Source organism: Meriones unguiculatus, chromosome 1 (genome assembly GCF_030254825.1).
Source record: "Meriones unguiculatus strain TT.TT164.6M chromosome 1, Bangor_MerUng_6.1, whole genome shotgun sequence".
Classification (NCBI taxonomy): domain Eukaryota; kingdom Metazoa; phylum Chordata; class Mammalia; order Rodentia; family Muridae; genus Meriones; species Meriones unguiculatus.
The window spans coordinates 192445375-192468409 of NC_083349.1; the positions used below are offsets into that span (position 1 = coordinate 192445375).

The 23035-nt window shown below is 50.1% G+C and overlaps 2 protein-coding genes across 8 annotated transcripts; both read right to left on the minus strand.

Moving 5' to 3' along the window:
• Window positions 1-662: 662 nt before the first annotated feature.
• Neil1 (nei like DNA glycosylase 1) lies at window positions 663-7463 on the minus strand. Of its 4 annotated transcripts, none has more exons than XM_021633574.2 (10): window positions 6069-7463; window positions 4673-5127; window positions 2951-3070; window positions 2801-2864; window positions 2531-2630; window positions 2022-2149; window positions 1649-1676; window positions 1426-1487; window positions 1090-1252; window positions 663-957 (listed from the first exon to the last, which is right to left on the minus strand). In XM_021633574.2, the coding sequence occupies exons 2-10, from the start codon at window positions 5104-5106 to the stop codon at window positions 920-922; spliced, it is 1137 nt and encodes a 378-aa protein (XP_021489249.1). In that variant the 5' UTR covers window positions 5107-5127; window positions 6069-7463; the 3' UTR covers window positions 663-919. The 4 variants fall into 4 exon arrangements, with proteins under 4 accessions (XP_021489249.1, XP_060230468.1, XP_060230485.1 ...); XM_060374485.1 differs by having other exon boundaries at window positions 2951-3112; XM_060374502.1 differs by lacking the exon at window positions 6069-7463 and adding an exon at window positions 5634-6042 and having other exon boundaries at window positions 2951-3112.
• Window positions 7464-12286: 4823 nt separating this feature from the next.
• Commd4 (COMM domain containing 4) lies at window positions 12287-15550 on the minus strand. Of its 4 annotated transcripts, none has more exons than XM_021633524.2 (8): window positions 15446-15550; window positions 14301-14372; window positions 13992-14057; window positions 13769-13808; window positions 13432-13551; window positions 13145-13225; window positions 12652-12828; window positions 12287-12543 (listed from the first exon to the last, which is right to left on the minus strand). In XM_021633524.2, exons 1-8 carry the CDS (start codon window positions 15446-15448, stop codon window positions 12503-12505), a joined length of 600 nt encoding a protein of 199 aa, XP_021489199.1. In that variant the 5' UTR covers window positions 15449-15550; the 3' UTR covers window positions 12287-12502. The 4 variants fall into 4 exon arrangements, with proteins under 4 accessions (XP_021489199.1, XP_060230506.1, XP_060230518.1 ...); XM_060374523.1 differs by lacking the exon at window positions 15446-15550 and adding an exon at window positions 15055-15114; XM_060374535.1 differs by lacking the exon at window positions 13992-14057.
• Window positions 15551-23035: the final 7485 nt, after the last annotated feature.

Genomic DNA, 23035 nt, shown 5'->3' on the forward strand with positions numbered 1-23035 from the left:
TCTGGGTTGTAAGGAGGAAGGAGAGAGCTACTTTCCAGGGGCAAGACCTAAGGTTACCTGTGTGTGCAGGGTCTGGGTTGGCCCTCTCTGAGATACTGGAGACCTCAGGTGACTATAAGCCAAGGCACTTTGAGATAAAGAGTTGCTCCTGTGTCAGCAGCTAAGGCTAGGGCCGAACAGGAAGCCTGGACGCTGCCAACCCCTATACCCTAGGCCCTGCAGAGGCAGACTGTCCTGTAATAGTCAGAGCCTTGAGTATATGGGGGTGGAGGGCAGGGAATTACATTTATAAATAGTTGGAGCCGTGTGGCATGCCTTTCCAGTCTGCCTTCGTACCTTATGTAGCCAGGCCCAGAAGTGCCAAGAAGGTCACATTTACTAGTTTGTTAATGGTTTCACTTGTGCTTAAAAAAATGTCAAAGGTGATCGTACATTTACAAGTATCATAAACCGGGCAATGGTGGAGCGCACATGTAATCCCAGTCCTTGGGAGGCAGAGGCAAGTGGATCCCTGTGAGTTCTACATTAGCCTGGTCTACAGAGCGAGTTCCAGGACAGCCAAATCCTGGACACAGAGAAACCCTGTCTTGAAAAAACAAACAGTAACAAATCATTTATCGGGGCGTGGGGGCTCACACCTGTAGACTCAGCAACTATGGGAATAAAGGCAGGAAGATCAATCACGAGTTTAATGTCATATTCAGGTACATAATGAGCTCAAGGCCAGCCTAGGATGTATGAGACCCTGTCTCAAGAAACAGTTGTGCAGGAAAAATCACAGGGCCTAGGGCATACAGCCCTACAAATACTGTGTGTAGGGATTCAGACATGCCCCTAGATTCATAGCAAGGCAACAGGAGAGCGAGTACCAAGCAAGGAGACCTCTATCTATGAGGCTGAAGATCTCTGCCTCTCTGGATTAGGTATCAGCCTTACTCTTTCGGGGTCTGCGGCGACCTGTGGGAAGAGCAGGTGAGGTAGGGACTGTGTGTCCTCTCTGGTCACCCTCTGTCACCTCCCATCCTCCCCAAAGAACCATTCTGTGGGCTCCCTCTTTCCAGCTCAATGGGGATGTTAAAAAATGTTCACCTGTGGTTGCCTGTCGCCCCCTTCTCTTTCCTTTCTCAAGGGCTGTAGGGGTTCCCGAGTTTTGTTGGAGGCTGATCCCGTTAGGCTGTTGAGCTATACTCGTAGGAGGGTGTTTCCTGGCCCTCTGAGTCCTGGAAATGGACTTGCTTGAAAGTGGAAGGTCCTGGATAGAGAAGATGGTCCTTACTAGGTTTCTAACAGTTCGCTTGTTCATTAGGACCCACTACTGGCATTCTCTCCATGCTCCAGCACTCCCCTGGTAGAGGAAAACAGCTTGCCAGGAGCCCGGCCTGAGGAGGGGAGCTGGGCAGAGGAGGCAGGGACTGGCAGTCCTACCTCTTTTCTGTCCTCAGCTCCCAGCTGTGTTTTCTGTGACTTCTTTTTTCGGGATCTATCCCCTGTAGGATGTTGTACTGGAGTTAGAGAGCCCTCGGGCTTCAACCCCTCCCTAGACTCTTAATTCTGGGTGACTCCAAGGTTGGAGAGGGATGGGAGGATGGCTGTGCAAGGCCCATGGGGTCCTTCCAGATCTTTGTCTCTTACATCAAGAGCTTCTTACCTTTGGGTGCCAAGGGTCCGGGATCACCCTAAAATGGAATGATGACAATTCTGGAGTCAACCTGGTCTGGTGAAAGGACAGTTTTCCTTATAGTGGCAAGGCCATATCCTCTCCCTCTCTCTGTCTCTGTCTCCCTCTCTCTGTCTCTGTCTGCCTCTCTCTCTCACACACATACACACTCACATACACACACCAGCTGTCTTGAGCTGTTCTGTTGGCTTGGACCCTGGGGCTTAAAGGAGAAGGACATCACATTGGAGAACTAGACACTTGGGAACAATGTGACCCTTGGTGGGCCTCCATAGGCTCAGGTCATCTCTACCCCAGCAGCTTCTTTGGGGTCTCCATTTGTTTATATGAGTAGGACTCAAACCTGGAACCAGATGGTACGGCCATGCCGGTCTCGAAGAGAATTCATGCCTGGCATGCCATAGCACCGCAGCCAGGCTCTAAAGGCAGCAAAATCCTCCTCTCCACGCTCTGGCCCGTAGCCTTTGCCCCCTGAGGGACAGAGGGACCAGTCAGAGGTGAGGAGAGGTGGGATGGGCAGAACAGGGAGCCTGGATCAAACTGGCTCAGACCTCAGCTAAAGAAGCTGATGGACTGAGCTGGGCCACACCACCTCCTTCTGCTGTGACTAGGCTGGTGTCTCTCCACTCTGGGTCCTAGCCTCTCCGTCAGCAAGTGGTGAATCCTTGCCCCACCTGCTGCAGAGGAGGCTGTGGGATATAGAAACTTGCCAAGAGACCTGGTCTGTTTAGGAAACTCCCATCCCTCAAGCCAAGAGGACAGCTGCCCAGAATCTCACAGAGGCTGAAGCAGAGACCATGGGCCATCTTGCGCTTCTCCCGCCCATACACACCTCCCCTCTCCAGGCCTTACCCAGCTGAACCACTTCCTTGGGCACCAAGTGACACAGTTCTAGCAGGTCTGGGTTCTGCAGTTTGGCCTTAATCTTCTGGCTCAGGGTCAGCTCTGGGCTCTGAAGGAGGTGTGGGTGTAAAGTGTGAACCCAGGGTAGTCACCCTGCCTCACACCTGAAGGCGATGGACTTCCCCTCGAAGCCCCTCCACACACATGGTGTCTCCCCCTGCCCTCGTCACCCAGGCTAGCATGACAGCTAGCACACGTGGGCTTGCATACTGTCCTTACCAGCCGGCACTGCTGCAGGGCCTCCAGAACTGTGCGGGCCTTCTCAAAAGGGGGGATCTTCAGCCTGGAATCGGGGAGGACCCAGGTTAAGCAGTGGATGTGGTCAGCCTTGCCCCACCGCAGCCCTGTACCCACAGCCTGCCTGCTGACCGGTACAAGATCTCTGCCCGCAGATAGTTGCCAATGCCATTGAAGAACCTCTGGTCCAGCAAGGCCTCACAGATGGGCCGGTCAAAGGCTTTGTCTGACAGGTTCCGAAGTACGTTCTCCCTGGAGGGACACAGGCTACGTGCATGAGACCCATCCCACATCCTAGGATAGGGAAGAAGGACTGGGAAGTCTCTTCCTGAGTGCAAGGAGAGACCATCCTAGCTCCCTCTGGTCTCAGTACTACTTGGGCAGCTGGTGCCTCTGTTTTCCTTTCTTAAGTGGGAAAAATGTGGGATTAAGTTTATTGTTAAAGAATCAAAAACATGTTCAGCCAGGCATGGTGATTCACACCTGTAATCCCAACACGGGAGGCTGAGACAGAAGGAGAGAGGCAACTTTGGAGCCAGCCTTATTGACATAGCTAATCCCAGGCCAGGCAGGGCTACACAGTAAGACCCTGCGCACACACACACATGCTCAGGTGTCAGCTCAGGGTACTCACCTGCCTCACACACTGAAGGCAATGGACTTCCCCTCTAGGCTTGGCAAGACCCTTAATGTGGTTCACAGCCCCTCCACACACATGGTGAGCTAAGGCAAAGACACCAGAGTCTACCCATACCCTTGTCACCTAGGCTAGCATGACAGTTAGCTGACGTGTGTGTGTGTGCAAGGTGTGTGACCCAACACTGGGAAGGCTGAGACAGTAACCCTTCGGCCATGAGTATGTAGCAAATACCAGGCCATCCTGGAATAGAATGAAATAGTGTCTCGACTTGTCCCCACTCCCTCCAAGTATGAAGGACTTCCTGGGTGGCAGGCATGAGTGAGTGTGAGGAGGAGCTCTAAGACTGAAAAAGAGGAGACGCTTCTGTGTGGTGCTGACTCCTCCCCCAAAGGTACCCAGCTGGAGGACTAGGAAAACCCCTTGGAGGTCTATCAAGAGATGCAACAGAACAGCAGGCAAGCAGCCTATGGCCTCCAACACTTCAGGAACGATGAGGCAAAAATAACCCAGGGCTACAGGCAAGCCAGGAGCCAACTGTTTCTGTGATACCAAAGACTAGGGCTCATTTTCCAGGAAGGAAAATGAAAACGTGCCAGGTCCACCCCAGCTTGTACCCTTCAGTGCTTGTCAACATGGCTTACAAAGCTGGCTCAGTCTCCATCAGCCAGATCTCAGCACGAAGATCACTTCCCTAGACGACCAGCCTCATGTGCTCCCCATCCTTGGCCAAAGGTCTCCTGGTCCTCCTGGAGGGTGGAGGGACCACACTCACCTTGCCCACTGCTGGACCCTATAAGGCCTGTCTCAGAGCAGAGACTCTTACTGTCTCTTCAGAGTTGAGTACTGATAACAGGGACAGTCACAGAGGAAACTCCAGGACATAGACAGGAGCAGGGAGAATGTGAGTGACTACCAAAACCCGAGTCAGCCAAGAGGCTATCCTCTCCCCACTGTGCAGGCCTGTTTCTTAATTGCTGTGAAAGCCTGCTACCTTCCTTGATGGCCTGGGGCCACCAGGAAGGAAAGTGGGGTGCTGGGCTGTAGCACAGCTCTAATGCTGTTTCTGTGTCCTCAGACCTTTGGCTGCTCTTCCTTTGGGCTGCCCTCTCACAGGTTTGCCTGCCAAGATGCCATCTCAATAGATGAGGGACGGAGGGTTGGTAAGGGCTAGCATCTGTTTTTTATTGGCCTGGTACCCCACATATCAGTCCTACCTGAACCGTTCATACTCCAGCAAGACACAGGGCCCCCGGCCTGGCTGCCATTCACCGCCAGAGTCCCAGCGGCCAAAGCGGCGGATGTCCACGAAGCAAAGGGCCAGCTGGGGGCCAGGGGGGGCCGTGTAAAAACGTAGATGGGCGTGGGGCGGCAGCGCATCTGCAGGCACCAGCTGGAAGGATCCAGACATACCAAAGCGGAACACAAGGGACAGTGGCTTCTGAGGGGGCTGGGCCCCAGGCAGGGGGCTCAGTGTCAGGCGCAACTCCTTGCCTCGGGCTAAAGCTGAGATGTGGTAGGCCGTGCTCTCAAAAGGCACCTCGGGGTTTCGGCTGACAGAGGACTTCTCCACACAGCCGCCAAACACCAGCCCCTTACACATCTCATTCACAAAGAGGCTGGCCAGGTGCAGCTCCGGGCCCTCTGGCATTCTGAAGGAGCAGGCTGGGCCCTGGAGTAGGAAGAGAACAGGTGTGCGACAAAAGGTCTTGTTAGGTAGGAATTATCAAAGTTTTACAGAGGAAAAGTCTAGGATGAGCAAGAAAATGCTGACCTCATCACAGCCCCTTCAGCCATTCCGAAGTACTGGGTACTGGAGCCGAAGTTGCTCTCTAATGCTTTCTTTCCACGGGCTTCTCCCACCCACCTACAAACCAGTACCTCCCCATCTCCAGGACTCTGCCCCTACTATCCTCCACCGACACACAGAAGTTTGAAGAAGGCTTTCTTTCTCCCCTATCCATATCTTGACTTAGGAGCTCCCAAAGTTCAAAGGTTCCCACAATCTGTTCTGGCCTCTACCTGCTGGCACCTCAGGGGCAAAGCTCTGATCATTCATCAACCGCATCTTAGACTGGCTCTGAAACTGTCTAACATCAATGGAGATAGAAACGCATATGCGTTTTGGGCCAGCAGCGATTGATCTAGCCTGCCACCACCACCCAGCCTTGCCATTACCGCCCAGCCAGAAGAGAGCCGCTCCCTCCCAGCCAGGACAGGAAACTAGGCGGGAATGCTGGTCTGTGCACAGCCCGGTTCTCACAGACCCCAGGGATGGGGTGGGGTGGATATAGCGGGGGTGCCAGGAAGGACCGGGCTCTAGTTCTTTGCCCTCACCCCGGCTTTTCTACTTGCCGGGTCTGAGGAGAAGGTACGTGTCGGGAAGGCACGGTTTACGTAAAACAGACAGACCCCTTTCAGGCTTGACACCAAACTGGGTTCGGTTCAAACCTTTAGAGCCCTAGTTTTGCGAGGAGGCGGGGCTTTCTATGGCACAAACCCTCCCTTCCCCCACTAAAATCTTGGGTTTCCTGCCTCCTCCCCCAGGCTCCCAGATCCTTTGGATCCTCAGCTCCATTGAAGATCTGTATGGCCCCCATCCAAGCTGGATACCTGAGCCGGCTGCTCAACTTCAGGCTGCAGCCACTAAGGGGTTAATCCTAGCGCGTGCGGAACCTCAGGGAACGCAGAGAGATGACACAGTCGCTCCGGCACCCGCTGGGAAGTGTAGTTCCTCGGGAAGGCGGCGCAGTCTGGACTGGAGTTCCTTACTCACGGAAACCCCGGCTGTCGAGCTAGCTCTGGAGCCGTCGCGTCGCCGGGAGGTGGCAAGAGAGCCCGTCTTACGGAGAGCGGAGCCGCGGTCAGAATGGTGCCGGGAATCGCAGCTGTGTCTGCAGTTGAAGCCACCAGTTAGCCTGGCCAGAGTTGACACCCGCAGGCCGGAAACAGCACTGTGTAGAGCCACCTGCAGCTCTGTGCAAGACACAGGTGCACGACAAACAGTCCCTGGGGACCCCAAATGGCCGTCAGTGCAGTCAGCCATAGCATATAAACAACATCAGCACCGCCTACCGAGTGGCAAGCGCATCCGGCAAGGACACGGGCTTCTGTCTGTGGCAGCCATAGGTCGAGTCAGGAGTTAGGTAGGCACAAAAGCTTGGTCTGACTGCCACAGCCTCAGGCACAAGAAGTGTAGACCTTCTTGCCAGGCACAACGGACCAATTCAAAGTGCAGGAACAGAACTTGAGGAAGTTGTCCTGTGTGTCTGTGGCCAGGGGTGGGCGCTTGGGGGTGGGGTAGGTGAGGACAAGAGGAGAGAGAATTGTTGTTAGGCCTGAGCTGGGGGTGGAAGTAGAAGGATTAAGAAGTATAGAGGGAGAAGGAAAGCTCCGGCTGGGCGCTTTGTATTTACCTGGCATGACCCACAGGCCTGATTTACCCTTCTCCATACTATATCTTTTTCTCGCTCTCCAATTATCCATTTATTTACTTATCAGTTTTATTTTTGGGTGAGGAAGATTAAAGAGAGGGTCTTGCTTCGTATTCCTGATTGGCCTGGACCTCAAACCGGCCCCCAGCTTCCTCTAATCTTCTTTCCGATGCCTCCCCAGTAAGAATTGGGGTTATAATGGGTGTGGGCCACTGTGGTGCTTTGAATGAGAACTTTATGTTTTTGAATATTTGGTCCCCACTTGGAGGAACTGTTCTGGAAAAATTGGGAGGTGTGGCCTTGTTATAGAAGTTGTGTCATTTGGGGTGGGTTTTGAGGTTTCAAAAGCCCAAACCATCCCCAGTGAACACTCTCTCTCTCTGCCTCCTTCTTGTGTCTCAACATGTAAGTTCTCAGCTGCTGTCCAGTGCCATGCCTACCTTCCAGATGGCATGCACCTGGCCATAATGGTCGTGAACTCACTCTCTGAAACTGTAAGCCCCAACAAACTGTTCTATTAAGGTGCCTTGGTCATAGTGTTTTGTTGAAGAAATAGGAAAGTAACCTAGACGATCACTTACACCTGGCTTGAGTATGTTTTTTTTTAAAGATTTAGATTTTATCTTCTATGTTTGCCTACATGTGTGTATGTGCTCCTTGTGCCTGTCTGAGGTGCACTCTGAGGCCAGAAGAAGGCACCAGATCCCTGGAACTATAAATGATTGTGGTTCACTGTGGGTGGTAGGAACCAGAACCAGTCCAGTCCTCTGACAGAGCAGAAAATGCTCTTATCTCCCGAGCCAGCTCCCCATCTTTCCAAGCCCTTAAGTTTGAGAGGTTTTTGCATTTTGTTTCATTTCTTTTTCTTTTCTTTCTTTCTTCTTCTTCCTCTTCTCCCCCTTCCCCCCCCAAGCAGAGTCTCACTATATAGCTCTAGCCAACCTGAAACTTGCTGTATAGACCAGGCTGGCCTCAAACTCACAGAGATCCACCTGCCTCTGCTGGGATTAAAGGTGTGTGCTGCACCTTTATACAGCTGCTCTCCACACTCAGGTGATAATGTTCATGAAAGCATTCTCTCAGCCACAAAGAGGAAACCATCTCAATGTCCATCTGTGGATACATAGATTTTTAAAACATGTGGCATGTATGTCAGGGCTAGAGAGATAGCTCAGTGGTTAAAAGCACTCACGGCTCTTCTCACACCCAAGCCAAGCACAGTGGTTTTAGTTCTCTTTCTCTTGCCATGACAAAAGATCGTGACCAAGTTTGGTTTACAGCACCCACATACGGGGCTACTACATCCTGCTCACTCTATCTGTCTGTCTATTTAAACATGGGTTTCCAGGGCCAAAAGGCAAATGCCATTATCCCTGAGCCATCTTGTCCCATGTTAACTGTTCTTATCACAATTTAGGGAGTATATTTTATCAGCAGATTTGCTCGTGCTGTTATACTCAGTAGCTCATTCCTCTTGAAAGCCAAATATTCTCTTTGTTTACACAGTTAGCACCTGCAGGACATCTGGATATATGAGTGATTGTTTTTCAGCACCATGCAAATATCCATGTTCACATCAACATTTAAATTTTTTATTTTTATTTTTTTAAGAGAGGGTTTCATTATGTAGCCCTGGCTTTCCTGGAACTGGCTCTGTAGACCAGACTCTCTTTGAACTCACAGAGATTCACCTGCCTCTTTCAGGAGTGCTGGGCTTGATGGTATGGACCTAACTTTTTTTTTTTTCTTTCAGTTTTTGGTTTTTCAAGACAAGGTTTCTCTGTGTTAGCCCTGGCTCTCCTCAGTATGTAGACAAGGCTGGCTTTGAACTCAGGGATCCACTTGTCTCTCTCTTCTGAGTGCTGAGACTGAAGGTGGGTGCCACCAATGCCTGGCTTCCCAGTATAACTTTTTGAAATTGCTTTTTACCGTGTGGGAGAGTGTTGGCGTCTTTAACTATTTTATTTTATTGTGGTATTTTGTATCTTTCTCCCTTCTACACCCCAATCCCTTCCATCACCCCAATACCAGGTGGGAGAAAAAGGTTAGTGGGGGGGAGGGGGGAGCAGTTCTCTTTAGCTACTTCCTGTTGGTTAGGATCCTTGGAGCAAGTGCAATCTTCGTTTCAGGATACCTCTGACTTCCCATCAAACTGCACCAACAGCAACCAGGAGCAGTAGGGGTCTGCATCAGCCTTCTTTCTCTTTCTCTGAGGACCCCTGTCTCTCTCCAGGCTCTGGCATTTTTTTCCCTCTCCAGAGTCTTCAGAATTGAACTATCAGCAGCTGGCAAAGATCACACCCTTCTCCGACCCCACACAAGGTAAATAGTCTGCTGCTGTAGACAATCTAAAGCAGCCCCATAGTCTACACCTGGAATTAAGACAAAAACATGTTTATATAACATAACTGAGTTTTTAAGACACCATAACTTCTACTACAGGGGTGGGGGTTCACATGCCCTGGAGTGCATACATCTGTGTAGGTCAGCGGACAGTTTTCTGGAGTCCATTCTTCCTTAGGGATTAAACTCAGGTTGCCAAGCTCGGGGGCAGGTGACTCACTGAACTGTCTCACAGGACCCCTAATCAACATTTCATCCAAAGGTTTCAAACTCTTGATAATTTGCCACAATCAACTGTAGGGGTCGTTTTAAAAAAGATTTACTTATTTTTTATGTGTGAGGGCCTTATCTGCATGTACACCTGCCTGCCAGAAGAGGGCATCAGATCCCAGTATACATGGTTGTGAGCCACCATGTCGTTGCTGGGAATTGAACTCAGGGCCTCTAGGAAGAGCAGATAGTGCTCTTAACCACTGTGCCATCTCTCCAGCCCAGGCATCTTTATTTTAGCTATTTTAATGGGGTCCTTATACCACTATCTCCCTTCTAACCCTTATCTATCCTAATACCTTCCAAACCCCCAATACTAGGTAGGAGAGAAAGAAGGTCAATGGGAGGAGAGAAGGCATAGTTAGTTTTCTTTAACTACTTCCTGCTGTTAAGAGACGTAGTTACTTGGGGAAAGTCCAGCCATTCTGGAGACCAGCAAACCAGCAATAGCAAACACAGCAGCGGGGAGAGCAGCAGCTGTCCTTGCCCCTCTCAGAGTCCCCAGAATTAAGCTATTTGCAGCTGGCATGATTATAGTTAACAGCTATGGACAAACTAAAAAGCAGCCCCATATCCTACGTCTGGGATTAAAACAAAAGCATGTTTATATAACATACCTGAGTTTTTAAAGACATAAAAGCATCCACTATACTCAATGATTTTTGCTTATTTGTAGTGAAGATTGAACCTAGGGCCTCATGAAATGCTGGACAAACTATCCCTGAGCTATTATCACCAGCCTTTAAAAAAAATTAAGAGAACAGTCTGTTTGTTTGAAGTTGTGCAAGCTAGCCTTGGATTCACCATGTAGCTCAGGCTAACCTCAAACTCATGGCTAGCCTCCTATCAGCCTCTCAAGTACTAAGATTAGGAATGTGAGCTACTTGGTTGGCTAAAAGGCCACAGAGATGTTGAATTGGAAACCACCACCCCCTCGCTTTTTCTTCTCAGTGCTGGAGGCTGAAGCCATTCTGGGCAAATGCTACTTAGTGAGTTCCCTAAGTACTCCCCAAACATCTTAGGCTGATCAAAGGGACAAACGAATAACAACATTCCAATGCACTGTCCCAAGAGCAAAAGCACCCAGGACCCCGTGTGACACAGGAGGGGTGCTGTCGGGGGACAAGCTCTAGACACATCTGAGAACTTTTCATGGGATTTCTCCCCCCCTTTTAAAAAAAGATCTACTTCTGTATTTTTATGTATATGAGTGCTCTGTCTGCATATAGCGCCTGCATGCAGGAAGAGACCATCGAATCCCATTATGGGCCACCATGTGGGTGCTGGGAACTGAACTTAGGACCTTTGGAAGCACAGTTAGTTAGCCTTAACCACTGAGTCATTTCTCCAGCTCCCCTTTCCCCCTTTGAAAGACAATGTCTCACTCTATAGCCAGGCTGAGTCAGGCTCATTAGGGTCACAGGTTGGGGCAGAACCTCCTGCCTCAGTGTTAGCTTATTCTGATACTCAAATTATCTCTTTGAGTAGTGAGATTGGTTGGCTTCTCACCGCTTCCTCACATTTCGAGATGCTCCAGGCTCTGACCTAGTAGTAGTGAGCCTTCTTTTTTTTCCAAGGAGCACTGGCTAGCCTATTCCCACTTTGGGAGACTATGGGTCTTAGTTTAGAGTTTAGGTTGCTACAACGAAACACCTGACTGAATAGACACATTCCTCAATTCTGTAGTTCAATAGACACATTCCTCAATTCTGTAGTTCAAGAGGCCAAACATCCAGGTGCAGGCAGGTTCAGGTCTCTCTGAGGAGGTTCCTGGCTTGTAAGCAGCCACCAACTCTCTGCACCTTCACGTGGTCCCCTAGATGCAACTTCAGAATGTGTGTGGAAATGCAGATATTTAGTTTGCAGTACCCAACCTCTTGCTAATGAGGCACTCTGGCCTGGACTCCTCTTCCTGGCAATGACAGCAAGGAAAAGCTTTCTTTACTCTAGGCTCTGGCATCAGTGTCACGCGCTTGCTGCAAGCCTGAAGACAAGGACTGCACAGAAAGGGGAGGGCCAGGAGGATTACAAGACAGAGGTAGCACCCCAACTTGCCTATCTACAGACACACTGTTCATTCTGGTCCTCAGTCCCCTTGCTGAGAAGTGATGGACAGGGAGGTCAGAAGGTCACCTGGCCTCTCTTGGGCTGGGGATGTAGCTCAGTTGGTAAAGAGCTTGCCTGACCTGCATCAAGTCCTGGGTTTGTTCCCAGCACCATGTAAGTCAGGCAAGGTGGTTGTGGTGTTTGGAATAGGTTTGGCCCCACAGACTCATGTGTTTGAATGCTTGGCTCAAGGCATGGCGCTGTTGAGTAGGTGTGGCCTTGCTGGAGGAAGTGTGTCATTATGGGGCAGGCTTTGAGGTCTCATATGCACACTAGACTATGCCTAGTGTGACAGGCTCCTGCTGCTGCCTCTGCATCAAGATGTAGACGTCTCGGCTCCCTTAGCACGACGTCTGCCTGCACACTGCCATGCTTTCTGCTATGATAATGGACTAACCCTTGGGAACTATAAGCCAGCCTCAATTAAAAGTTTTCCTTTATAAGAGTTGTCATGGTCACAGTGTCTCCTCACAGCAATGAAACCCTAGCTAAGGCAATGGGGCATGACTGTAATCTCAGAACTCAAGAAGTAGAGGCAGGAGGATTAAAGGTTTAAGATCGACCTCAGGCAGATACCAATTTGGAGTCCAGCTTGGCCTCAGGACTCCTGTCTCACACAACAACAATAGCAAGCAAGCAGCAACAACAACAACAACAGAAAACAAGGCTCATACACACTGCTGTACACTCGTTTATTCTTTTTGCCTGTAAAAATGGTTAACAAGTATTTTCTTTCAAAAGAAGGCAATTCAGGGGAAGATCCCCAGGAGCCCTAGGCAGGAAGCAGGCAGCCAGAGACCCGAGAGGCCAGGGCCACCCTTGGAAGAGGAGTGTGGAGGGGAGCAACTCAGTGCAGGCAGGGCAGTTCCACAGAGGCTAGGCACACCTTCTCCCTCAGGCCAAAGCAGTCATCAGGGTCTGAGCCTGCTTCAGTTCTGCAGGGGACAAGGGGGTGCATGGGGAGTGGTTAGGAGCACAAGCAAGTCTGAGGCCAGTCTGGCCTGACCCAGGAGAGGCCCCAACCTCTGCAGGTCCAACCTCACCTGCCAGCAGAACCTGGAACTTATCTGCTGAGAGGGACATGGACACAGGCTGGGCCAGGGCACCCGGAGCAGGCACCACCTGTAGCTGCAGGTGTACCATGGGCTCTTCCACAGAACGTAGCAGGCTGGAGCTCAGAGTGTAGTCCACCCGCCAGCCCACGCTGGCCAGCCTGTTCACTGCAGGCAAGAAGTTAGGCAGCTATCAACCAGGCAAGCCAGGAAGTTCTCCACCTCAGTCCACAACGGGGCTCAGCCTGTAACCCTTCAGGGCTGTGTGGCCTACAAATCTCTTGCCCTCTAACCCAGGTCTATTGTAGGGCAGGTACAAGAATATCTACCATGAGCCTCGGAGAAACTCAGGCTATAGTCATGAGATCCTTGGCCAGGTCTGAACTGCTGTGTGTAACTGTAGTTAAGGCTGCCCCTGGAGCAACGGCATTCCGCTTGTGCATGGACCTTCTAGAGAACAGCCCAGGCTGGCCAGCCTACTCACCACGAAGGCTGCAGGCCCGAAGATGCTCCTGTAGGGGGCTCTGTTTCTCCTCATAACAGCGGCACAGGCTGGTGGCGTGCTCTGCAGGCAGATTGAGCTCTGAGGGGAGCTGAGGTGGCAGGGGAGACTGGCACTGGTCCTAAGGGGTGGGTCTCAGGATCCGGGACCCGCAGAGGACTGGGTACATCTCAGGGTCAACAAAGCCTTGGTGTACCTGCCCTTCCCCCCCACTCCAGATCCAGGAGCCCCTACCCACAGGTCGCCACCTGCCTGTGCCCACTGTGTACCTCTGGGCAGCCCCAGCTGCTGTAGTTCGCTGGACAAGGAATCGCTGTCCACGCTGTGCTTGGCTGCACTGGAGAGGATGAAGCTCAGCACTGCAACTGTGGCCTTCACATCTCCAGACTCTAGAGAGCCATAGGTGAGGCAGGGGCTGGCCCTGTGGCCCCAACCACCTCCCTACCCTGTTCTCTTCCAGCTTTGGGCCCCCGGTTTCTTGAATCCTGGGCACTGCTGAGGGACCAGCAGGTGGTGGTGGAAGGCAGGGACAGAGCTGTCAGTATGTGTTCTCCAACGAGGCAGGAGGAACAAGGAAGACTGGGGTTCCTGGTCCAGGTCACTCACCAAACTTCGCATCAGCAGTGAGCTTCAGGATCTTCTCATACTGTGGGGAAAGGAGGTCCTAAGGGGGTGCCAGAGCCTCATCACCAGCCCGTGCCCCTGATCCTGTGGTAAGGAATAGGCTGGTGCTGGAGAGAAGACAGGGGACATCCAAGGGGTTGGGAGGACAGACTTCTCAGAGGCTCACGAGGGTATTAGACAGTGGAATGTTGGCTCTGGTACTCACATCAATCCCCTGCCCCAGAAGCTCCTTTAGCACCTGGCTACACAGCAGCCGCAGCTTCACAGAGGACTGGAAAGGATGTCCCCGTTTCAGCCAGACTCACCCACCTTCCCCACATTGCTGGGGGTGGTGGTGGGCTTGGCTGAAGGAGGGCCAGCCACGTGATCAAGGCCACATGGCAGGGAGGCCCCACCATCTTTAGGGGGACTCCTTCACCACCTTGCCCCAAGCTCCCAATCTCAACCTCCTCCCTCCACGCCGAACCCCAACCCTCTGTCTCCTCCCAACCCTAAGTAAGCCAGTGCACTCAACAATCTTGGCCAGTGTGCTGATCTCTGCTAGGACCCAGTCAGGACAGTCCAGATCGCCACAGAACCGGAACCTCTGCAAGAGAAGAGTAAGGTAGGAAGTCAGGCTGCAGGGAGAGCCGCCGGGTGGCAGAAATGAGCAAGTCTCCGGTCACCTGTCCTCCCTACCGCCGATCTGTCTGGAGCACTCTCCCTGCCCACACTAGTCCCTGCCCCCTTTCTGATTTTTACCCTATCTCCTCCACAGACATCGACTGGTGGCAGTTCTTCCCAAGTGTCCACCATGCGCCAGCCACCCCAGCCTCACCCCTACCTTCATCCTTGCTGGGCTCTCTGGTCTTAGGTTTCGGGGGCCTTGTTGCTGGCAGTGCTGGGGCCCAAACTCAGAGCTTTGGGCATGTCTACCAATGAGCTACAGCACCAGCTCCTACTTCCCAGAATCTCCTCGTTAACAAAGCACTTTGGGCAGCCAGAGGGAATGCTCATTATTTAGGTAATGGGGCTCCAAGTCCCAGCAAGATTTGGTCTTTGCCTGTCTGACCTGATCTTCGCCAAGCTCTAGTGAGACAAGATGTGCGCTCTCAGGGGGCCTGGCTCCTTTCAGAGGCTGCACAACTGTCTCCTGAGGACACCCTTCCGCTGTCCCTGCTTCCCAACCGGGTAACACAAACTACCCTTCACAGAGTCGCATCTTCTTGTTTTGATCCACCCCCCATCCCCCACCCCCCGCCCCTTGCAGTCGAAATCCCAAAGCCTACAGGGGCTGGAGACTCAACACGTATCTGCTGAATGAATGGGTGCATGAGTCAGAAAGCTCAATCCAATCCAAAAACCACCCCTGGCTCTGGAAAGCGCGGAGAGGCTTCCTAACCGGTCCTAAGCACGCTCTCGTCTTGGTCACCCGACAGCTGGGGAAGTGGGCTCCCGCGGGAGCCTCTGGGGGCCGTGGGGGAATCCGAGAATTCGGGTTCCGGGAGGTGGGGCCTCGTGGCCCAGAGGTACGAACTCGGGGCAGCGCGGCTGCGCCTGCGGACTCGGCCGTCCGCCGCAGCACGCAGGCGCCGCTGAATATTCTCTCCTTGTGCTCCTAGAGCCACCGAACCCCTTTCTCGCTCAACACCCAGCTTCGTATCTCCCCTAATTCCTCACCATGATGTCAAGAGAACGAATCCAGGGCTTATTCCGGCTCGACCTAGGTCAGCTGACTCGGCGATCACATGACACCCACCGGCGTTCTTGGGGGCGGACCGTTACGGAGAAAGCCAATCCAGAGTGTGCACCCGTGAACCTCCAGATCCCCTTCCAGGCACAACCAGCGTCTGTGCGTTTCACCAGGATTATTAAGGCAAGAGAAAAAGGGTGGAAGTAATTTCATTGATTTAACAGGGAGGCAGGATCTCATGAGCCAAGTGTATTGAGGTGGGTTCTACGCTTTCTCCCTTAAGCAATACCGTTATAATCAGCCATAAACTATGGCGATCTTTTTTCTTTAATATCTGACTGAATCCCCAGAGCATGAGGGCACGCGCCTGAAATCCCGACACCTGAGAGGCCGTGAGGCGAAAGGATCACAAGTTTAAGACAGCCTGAACTATAGAGTGAGACCGTATCCTCCAAACCTAAAACTGCCCGGGTGGCTTAGAGAAGCAGCCTGGTTTGGTCCCTGGAACCCCGTATAAAAGTGGAAGGAGAGAATCAAGTCATTAAAATTGTCCTCGACGCCCACATACCTACGGTGGCACTCGTATGCTGACTTATGCACCACACACATACAATAATAAATATTTAAAAAAAAAAAAAAAAGGAAGAACAACCTAAACTTAGGGTCTGGGGGAATGGCTCAGTTGCAGGGCAAGCCTGAGGACCCCGGTTCAGTTACCCAGCACCCAGGGAAAAGGCTGGGCTGAGGGTGAATAGACAGCAGCCTCTTAGCCTGCCTCATCTCTGAGCAACTAGTGCAGAGACCCGGGTTGGGCCAGCAGGGTGTGGGCGCTCGGAGACACCTGGCCAGTGATACCGACCTCTGACGCCATGTGCACAGAGGAGGATTCCCACGCACAAAAACAAAAACAAACCCCCACCTATACACAAAAACAATAGTGTATCAATAAAAACAAATAAGACCCTGTTAAAGCATGATGCGCGAGCAGGAAATTAGACACAAGCAGGAAGCCAAAAGAATCTTCATAAATGACTCCCCCGTGTAATCATATAACCGGTACCCAGATTTAAAACAAACCAACCAGAAGATTGCTGGTACCCTGCCCCACATCGTCGTTACCTGTGGCTGTATACATATTTTTAAAACTTTTTATTGATTCTTGGTGAGTTTCACATTGTGCACCCCAGTCCCCTCCCCTCCCCTCCCCTCCCCTCCCCTCCCCTCCCCTCCCCTCCCCTCCCCTCCCCTCCCCTCCCCTCCCCTCCCCTCCCCTCCCCTCCCCTCCCCTCCCCTCCCCTCCCCTCCCCTCCCGTCTCCTGGTACCCACCACTCACCATAGCAGCCTCACCACAAAATAAAACACACTTTGGTGAGGACTCTTGGGTGCTTGGCCCAAAGGGCATTTTATGTACCCAGGAAAAATTCCTGGCTGTTTGCTAACACCAGACATTAGTTTCAGAAAACTTACTGTTTATCTTATTTATGTGGGTGTGTATTTCATGTGTGAGCTTGTGTGCCCCACCTGCGTGCATGCAGTAGCCCTCGCGGGGCTGGAACTGGAATTACAATGTTGGTGAGCCACCTGATGGAGTTGCCGAGAACTGAACTTGGGTTCTCTGGAAAACCAAGAGGTACTTTAACCTTAACCCTTGAGCTCTCTCTCCTGACTAGTAAGAATAAAGCTGCTTTAAACAGTTGAGCAAGTATCTTTGTGGTGGGATAGAACATCCTTTGGGTATGTATCCAAGAGTGGTATGGCTGCTTCCTGAGGTAGACTCTTTTTATTTTCTTTCTTTCCTTTTTATTAAAGGCTTTATTTTTTATAATATTTTATTTTTATTAGTTACAGTTTATTCCCTTTGTATCCCACCTGTATCTCCCTTCCTCTTCCCCTCCTAATCCCACCCTCTTCTCCACCCATGCCCCTCCCCCAGTCCACTGATAGGGGAGGTCCTCCTCCCCTTCCATTTGATCCTAACCTATCAGCTCTCATCAGGAGTGGCTGCATTGTCTTCCTCTGTGGCCTGGTAAGGCTGCTTCCCCCTGAGGGGGAGGTGATCAAAGAGCATTCCAATCAGTTTATGTCAGAGACAGTCCCTGTTCACATTATTAGGGAACCCACTTGGACACTGAGCTGCCATGGGCTACATCTATGCAGGGGTTCTAGGTTATCTCCATGAATGGACCATGATTGGAGTATCAGTCTCTGAAAACACCCCTGTGGCCAGATTTTTTGGTTCTGTTGCTCTCCTTGTGGAGCTCCTGTCCCCTCCAGGTCTTTCTGTCTCCCCCTTCTTTCATAAGATTCCCTACACTCTGCCCAAAGTTTGCTCTTAATTTTTTGAGAAACTGCTATATATACTTTGATTTCCAAAATAGATATATAAATTTGTACTCCCACCAGCAATGAAGGAGTGTTCCTTTTGCTCCACACCTTCATCAGCATGAGCTGTCACTTGAGTTTTTGTTCTTAGGCATTGTAACAGGTCTCAAATGGAATCTGGAAGTCGTTTTGCTTTGCATTTCTTTGATGGCTAAGGATGTTGAACATTGCTTTGGGTGTTTCTCAGCCATATGAGATTCTTCTGTTGAGAATCATCTGTTTAGATCTGTGCTCCATTTTTTAATTTTAATTTTAATTTTTTTCTTTACAATTCATTATGTATCCTTATTGAAGCCCCCTCCCTCAACTCCTTCCAGTTCCACCGTCCCTCCCTCTTCCCCCTATCCCCTTCCCCTAGTCCACTGAAAGGGGGAGTTCTCCACCATTGCCATCTGCCCGTAGCTTATCAAGTCTCATCAGGATTGCCTGGATCCTCTTCCTCTGTGGCCTGGCAAGACCGAATCACCAGTGTCCGGTGATCAAAGAACAATCAACCATCCGAGTTCATGATAGAGGCAGCCCCTGCTCCCCTCACTCAGAGATCCACATGGAGACTGAGCTGCCAATCATCCACATCTGAGCAGGCGGTCTAGGTTCTCTCCATGCATGGTCCTCCATTGGTGCATCAGTCTCTGCAGGACCCCCGAGCTCAGATCCTTTAGCTTTGTTGGTCTCTTTGTGGGGTTCCTGTCCCCTCCATGTCCCTCTGTCTCCACCCTTCTCTTCCATAAGACTCCCTGCACTCTGCCCAAAGTTTGGCTGTGAGTCTCATTGTGCTCCATTTTTAATTAGATTATTTTATTTGTTGATGTCTTGTTTCTTGAGTTCTTGAGTTTTACGTATTTTGAATATTAGCCCTCTGTCAGATGTGAACACATAATCTGGTCACTAGGGAAGAGGTCAGCTTTCAAGCCTGGAACAGAGAACACAAGCCCTGCCATTGCTGCCACCCACACATGAAACACCCATGGCAGCATCCATGCACCTGCCATGGATCTTCACAGCTGTAAAGAAAGGCCAGGTGTGCTGGGACATGGACCTGCAGCATTCCACTCGAGATCCTGGGTTTGATCCCAAGTGCTGCAGAAACTGGGGTGTTGTGGCACATGGCAGCTCGGAGGCTCGAGGTCATGTCTAGGCTCAGGCTTTTCTAGGCCAGCCTAGGCTGTCACAAGAGATGCTGGGTGGAAACCATCCATTGTCCAGAAAAATGCCCATGTGCTTCTAGTCACAGGGAAACAGGCAAGAGGAGGGGTAGACATCCAAAAGCAAGGGGGACACATGGCATAATTGGGTTCCATTTCAGCATAGATCATTGAGAACTTGTGCAATCTGAAGGCCATTTTGTGCAGGCCTAGGGCCACACAGTCTACCAAGGCTTCCTGTATACTCGGAACTCCAGTCAAAGCCAGGTTCTCACTCAGGGCTCCTTGACCATACCATTTCAAAGATATGCTAGACTCTAAGAATACTTCCCAGCAAAGACGGTCAGATTCTGTGTAGAGTGATGATTGTGAAAGTTCTACAGACAGTAGCATCTATATAGAGAGATGTATAGTTTAAAGATAATGTAATCTGGCATCTACTCACTGAATGTAGAGTCAGAACTGACAGAAGTGAGGCTGCACGGCGCCATTTCTTAACCATGCAGTGTTCAGAATGTGTCTGTGTTCAGGCATTGGCTAAGGAGAATTTGGTTAAGGGGAGCTAACACTGTCTGTCCTGCCCCCATGGCCTGTGTATGGCAGAGGTGTTTGCAGTGTACAAAGCAGAATTTGATGAGGGGGTCAGCAGAGAAAATGCATGCTCAGATCTGGCATAGCCTCTGTGTTTCTCTGAGGAACCTGGCCTAAGCTAGCAACAGAGATGGTTCTGAGGTAACCGCCATCAAGGCATGGGCGTGAGAACACACAGTCCACTAAATGACGGTTCCTGTTAGTGCATGTTGGAGGTTTGTGCAAGGTTTGTCAATTGAAGTGTCTTTTTGTCTCAGCTGTCATGTGACAACTGAATTAGAATGACTTGGAGCCTGAATCACTGTATGTTCTTATCCCAGTGTGGTCTCCTGGTCATTAGGATCATTCACTGAGAGGCAGGGGACAGTGTGACAGTGGAACTCCTCACGGTCCTTCACACCACTGATTGTGGAGGACTTGGTCACTTCTGTGTCATGGATGGAAAGATAGACCCACATCTCTCTCTTACTTTGCTTCCTGTCAGGTGGTTAGGTGGCAGTGACATGAAGGTAGCTAACTGAGGACGTCCCCTGGGGTGGGAAGTAGGAGGTAAAATCACAGCATGCTTCCTGCCTCCCTCCCTGTAGATGGTATGTGCTTCCCACGAGCTGTAAGCATCACTGTTGTGTACAGAAGGAAGAGAAGGCCGTGGAAACACCATCTCTGGATCCAGCCCCTGCAGTCCAGCTGACTCCTTGCCACTTCTGTGGAGCTCATGCTTTACTTTAAAACTTTACATTGGTTGGGTCTTCTCAGGCTCATTGGGTTAAAAATGATTCCTTATGAGATGTTAGTGTCATCTTTGTGGAACTACACAAATCTGTGTTCCAGTGTTGATTAAAGCTATGGGATGAGGCCAGCTGGCACCATGTCCATACCCACAGTCACACTGCTCTTCCATGTCCACACTCCCACCGTATCAACTGAGCCCGTCTCTACACTGACCATGTAGTGCACGTGTGAAGTGTGATCATCCAGAAGCATCTCTCGCCTCTGATGAGGGTGCTTTAAGAAAGTGATGATATCATTGTTCAAACACAGATAAATATTTCCTGGTTTTCTTTGTTTTGTTTGCTTGTTTGTTTGTTTTGGTGATGTCATTCCAGTTTCTGCCATACTGAGAACACTGTGACCTAAAAGGAAGGAATCCTTGTGGCAGCCTGTGGTAGCTGCCCCTGAACATTCACCTGAAGCAGCTAGGCAATTAAGCATTGTGCATTGTGAAGGAAGGTACTGTTCAAATGGAGTGATCACATGAGCCATTCACGCGAGTACATGATCCTGCATCTCGCCTATAAAAGAGATGATGTCTGTCATCACCTGACAGAACGTGACTTTACCTAGCACAGCAGTAGAAGAAACACTAAAGGCATTTTTCATTAATTTATTTATTTCCTGTACATCTGGATCCAAAGGCACTTTCTCCCCACCCCTGTCTCTCCCTCTCACTTCCCCTTCTCCTATTCCTCACTCCCTCTCTCCTTAGAAAAGTAGAGACTTTTCTTGGGTATCAAGCTGCTTTGGCATGTCAAGTTGTGGTAGAGCTAGGCACATCTCCCATTGAGGCTATTCAGGACAGCCCAGTTAGGGGACAGGCAACAGAGTCAGAGACAGTCCCTGCCCTAGTTAGGGGACTGACATGAGACCAAGCTACCCATGTGTTACGTATGTGTAGGGGGCCTTGGTCTGTCTTATGTATGTTCTCTGATTGGTTTTTCAGTGTCTGTGAGCGCCTTGAGCCCAGGTTAGTTGATTCTGTGGGTTTTATTGTGGTGTTCTTGAGCTCTCTCTCTCCTTCAATCCTTTGTTTACCTCTTGCCGAAGGTTCCCCAGAGCTCCTTCTAATGTTTGGCTCTTGGTCTCTACATCTGTTTCCATCAGCTGTTGGGTGCATGTTCTCAGAGGACCGCTATGCTAGGGTCCTGTCTGCAAGTATAGCGAAATGTCATTAATAATAGACAGGGGTTGGCTCTCTCTCATGTGATGGGCCCCAAACTGGCCAGTCATTGTTTGGACATTCCCTCAATTTCTGTTCCATCTTTATCTTTGCGCATCTTGTACGCAGAGCAATTTTTGGTTGAAGGTTTTGTGGGTGGGTTGTCCTCATCCCTAGAAGTCTTGCCTTTTTTACAGGAAGCATCCATATCCCCTGTTGCTACGAGTCTTAGCTAGGTTCAGCCTCATATATTCCTGGGAGTTTCTCTTTTCCTTGGTTCTGGCTTGTCCCAGATCTGTTCCTCTCCCTAATTTCATTTCTCTTCTCTAGTTCCTGTTCCCTCAGTCCTCCCTGAACTTGATCTTCCCTCTACTCTCACCCTCTCCCACTCAGTTCCCTCCCTTCATCTACCATTAATGTCTATTTTATTTCCCCTTCTGAGTGAGATTCAAGCATCCTTCTTGGGTCTTCCTTGTTGGTGATTGTCTTTGATTCTATGAATTGTAGCATGGTTATCCTGTACTTTATGGCTAAATTCCACTTAAAAGTAAGTACATACCTTGTGTGTCTTTCTGGGTCTGGGTTACCTCACTCAGGATGATATTTTCTAGTTCCACCCATTTGCCTGCAAATTCCACAATGTCCATGTTTCTAATAGCTGAGTAGTATTCCATTGTGTAAACATACCACATCTTCTTTATCCATTCTTCAATTGAGGGACCTCTGGGTTGTTTCCAGTTTCTGGCTATTACAAATAAAGGTGCTTTGAATATAGTTGAGTAAATGTCCTTGTTGTATGATGGAGTATCTTTTGTGTATATTCCCAGGAGTGGTATAGGTGGATCTTGAGGTAGAACTATTCCTTATTTTCTGAGATACTGCCAAATTGATTGCACAAATTTTCAGTCCTACCAGCAACAGAGGAATACTCTCTATTAAAGTTATTTTTATAAAATTGTGTTGTTTTTTTTTTTTTTTACTTCAGGCCAATCTCCCTTATGAACATGGATGCAAAAATACTCAACAAAATACTCGCAAACCGAATACAAGAACACATCAAAGATATCATCCACCATGACCAAGTAGGCTTCATCCCAGGTATGCAGGGGTGGTTCAATATACGGAAATCCATCAATGTGATCCACCATATTAACAAACTGAAAGAAAAAACCACATGATAATCTCCCTAGATGCTGAAAAAGCATTTGACAAAATCCAACATACATTCATGTTTAAAGTATTGGAGAGATCAGGGATACAAGGCACATATCTAAACATAGTAAAGGCGATATACAGCAAGCCTATAGCCAACATCAAACTGAATGGAGAGAAACTTAAAGCAATCCCACTGAAATCAGGGACAAGACAAGGCTGCCCACTCTCTCCATATCTCTTCAACATAGTTCTGGAAGTCCTTGCTAGAGCAATAAGACAGTTGAAGGAGATCAAGGGGATACAAATTGGAAAGGAAGAAGTCAAATTATCACTATTTGCAAATGATATGATAGTATACGTGAGTGAC